Genomic DNA, 1,608 nt, shown 5'->3' on the forward strand with positions numbered 1-1,608 from the left:
CCGCCCTCCCCCCCCTTTTTTTTTTCTCTTTTCTAGAAGTTAACTCGTTCACAGCATCAAAATGTCAAACCCAATTCTTGAGAAATGGCAGAGCTCAGGGGACTGGTATACTGGAGGGCTACAGAAGTTGGTTCCTGTATCTACAGACAGTTGTAAATCTGGTTACATCTGACGGCTTTGTTAACAAGATCCAGAACTCTGTCCCTAATGTCTCCTTTTCTTTCATTTTCAGAAAATGCAACAAAGTTCTGTGTATCAACAAGCGAAACTTTGAAATTCTGTAACTCAGAAAATCTCAGCTCTGTTACTTGAGACTTTTTCAGGAGTTTTACAAACAGAATAGCATCACTGAGCTGAATATATGGTTCAGCTAAAAATCTCTTTTATACAGATATCTGTCACGAAATGCAACAGCAAAAGAAAATAATCATGAATGTTTTCGTTGATTTTTTTCCTTTCAACAGCATTAAGAAGTCCACAAAGTTGTTCCTGAGGACATGAAACCAGCGGGTTTCTAACCTGAAAGATGTGCAGAGTCACAAAATTAGGTGCCTTATTACTTCTTTTAAAAGTCCTCCTCGATGCTTGAATTCTTTGACAGATTTCTAGTTAATTTTAAAATAAGACTACTTACCTGTGTTCGTCTTTTTTTGCCAACTATTTGGCTGGCCCCACTATATTTAACATTAATTTTGGTGTCAGTTCCAAAACAGTAAGATTTCACTCTGTGAGTCTTCGGAGGAAAATGATCTCTCCTTTCTTCCACCTTCTTATAATGTTCTCAGAACTATATCCATATACCAATTATTTTGATAAGTGAATGACATTTCCCATATTCTTCCAGCCTCTGATTCTCAGTCTTGCCACAAAAGATGGTGGCTTATAACTACTGGCTCTCAGCAGGTACCATTATTTTCAAAATAGTGAGACATTAAGAGCTGAGCAAGAATTTTGAAAATAAAGCTTAATTTAAAATCTTCCTTTCTTGAAATGTAAATATTAACTGGAAATAGTTGGTTTAAGGAATTAACATGGATTCTGGAAAAAAAAAATGTCTCTTGATATTCTCAAAAGGAGAATGTTGTTTCTTAGTCTAGCTCTTTTTAAATTTTAGTTTACACTGGTTTTTTGATGGAGATTTAGTGCTGTGAGACAATTTGGCAATTAACAGCCTCAGACATTTTCTAGCTACCCAGGAAGGACCTGAAGTTCAGAATTCATGAATTAGAAAAAATCCTGCGCTTAGAGGAATGGCTGTTGAGAGTTTCTGAACACCCATCAAAAGGATCTGATGGCTGTAAGTTACCACCACTCAGCCCCCCTCAACATGTCCCATGCTGAACGGTGTCTGAAAACATTTTCATAGAAATGTTTTTTCTGCAAAATAATCATCATGTCTTCACGTGAAGACATCAGAATAATTACAACGCAGAGAAATTCCAACAAACTTTTGAACTTCATCCATTTCTACAGTTGCACCATTTCTCAGTTGCTGCCCATCTATAATTAATAGCTGTAAAAAGAAAATAATATCTTCAATAAATTTAGCACATGCCTGGCTAAGCTGCCACAGTTACAGCTTTAATAGAAGAGAGAGAGGCAGTGGGG

At 36.6% G+C, this 1,608-nt stretch overlaps 1 protein-coding gene across 1 annotated transcript in view; it reads right to left on the minus strand.

The window, feature by feature from the left end:
* Positions 1-1,608, minus strand: part of LOC103926126 — a 176,849-nt gene that overhangs the window by 5,362 nt on the left and 169,879 nt on the right. Inside the window, 1 exon segment of the mRNA XM_009334940.1 lies at positions 1,404-1,533. Coding sequence (XP_009333215.1) covers positions 1,404-1,533 — 130 coding nt within the window.

This window comes from Pygoscelis adeliae, unplaced genomic scaffold (genome assembly GCF_000699105.1).
Source record: "Pygoscelis adeliae isolate BGI_AS28 unplaced genomic scaffold, ASM69910v1 Scaffold31, whole genome shotgun sequence".
Taxonomy (NCBI): domain Eukaryota; kingdom Metazoa; phylum Chordata; class Aves; order Sphenisciformes; family Spheniscidae; genus Pygoscelis; species Pygoscelis adeliae.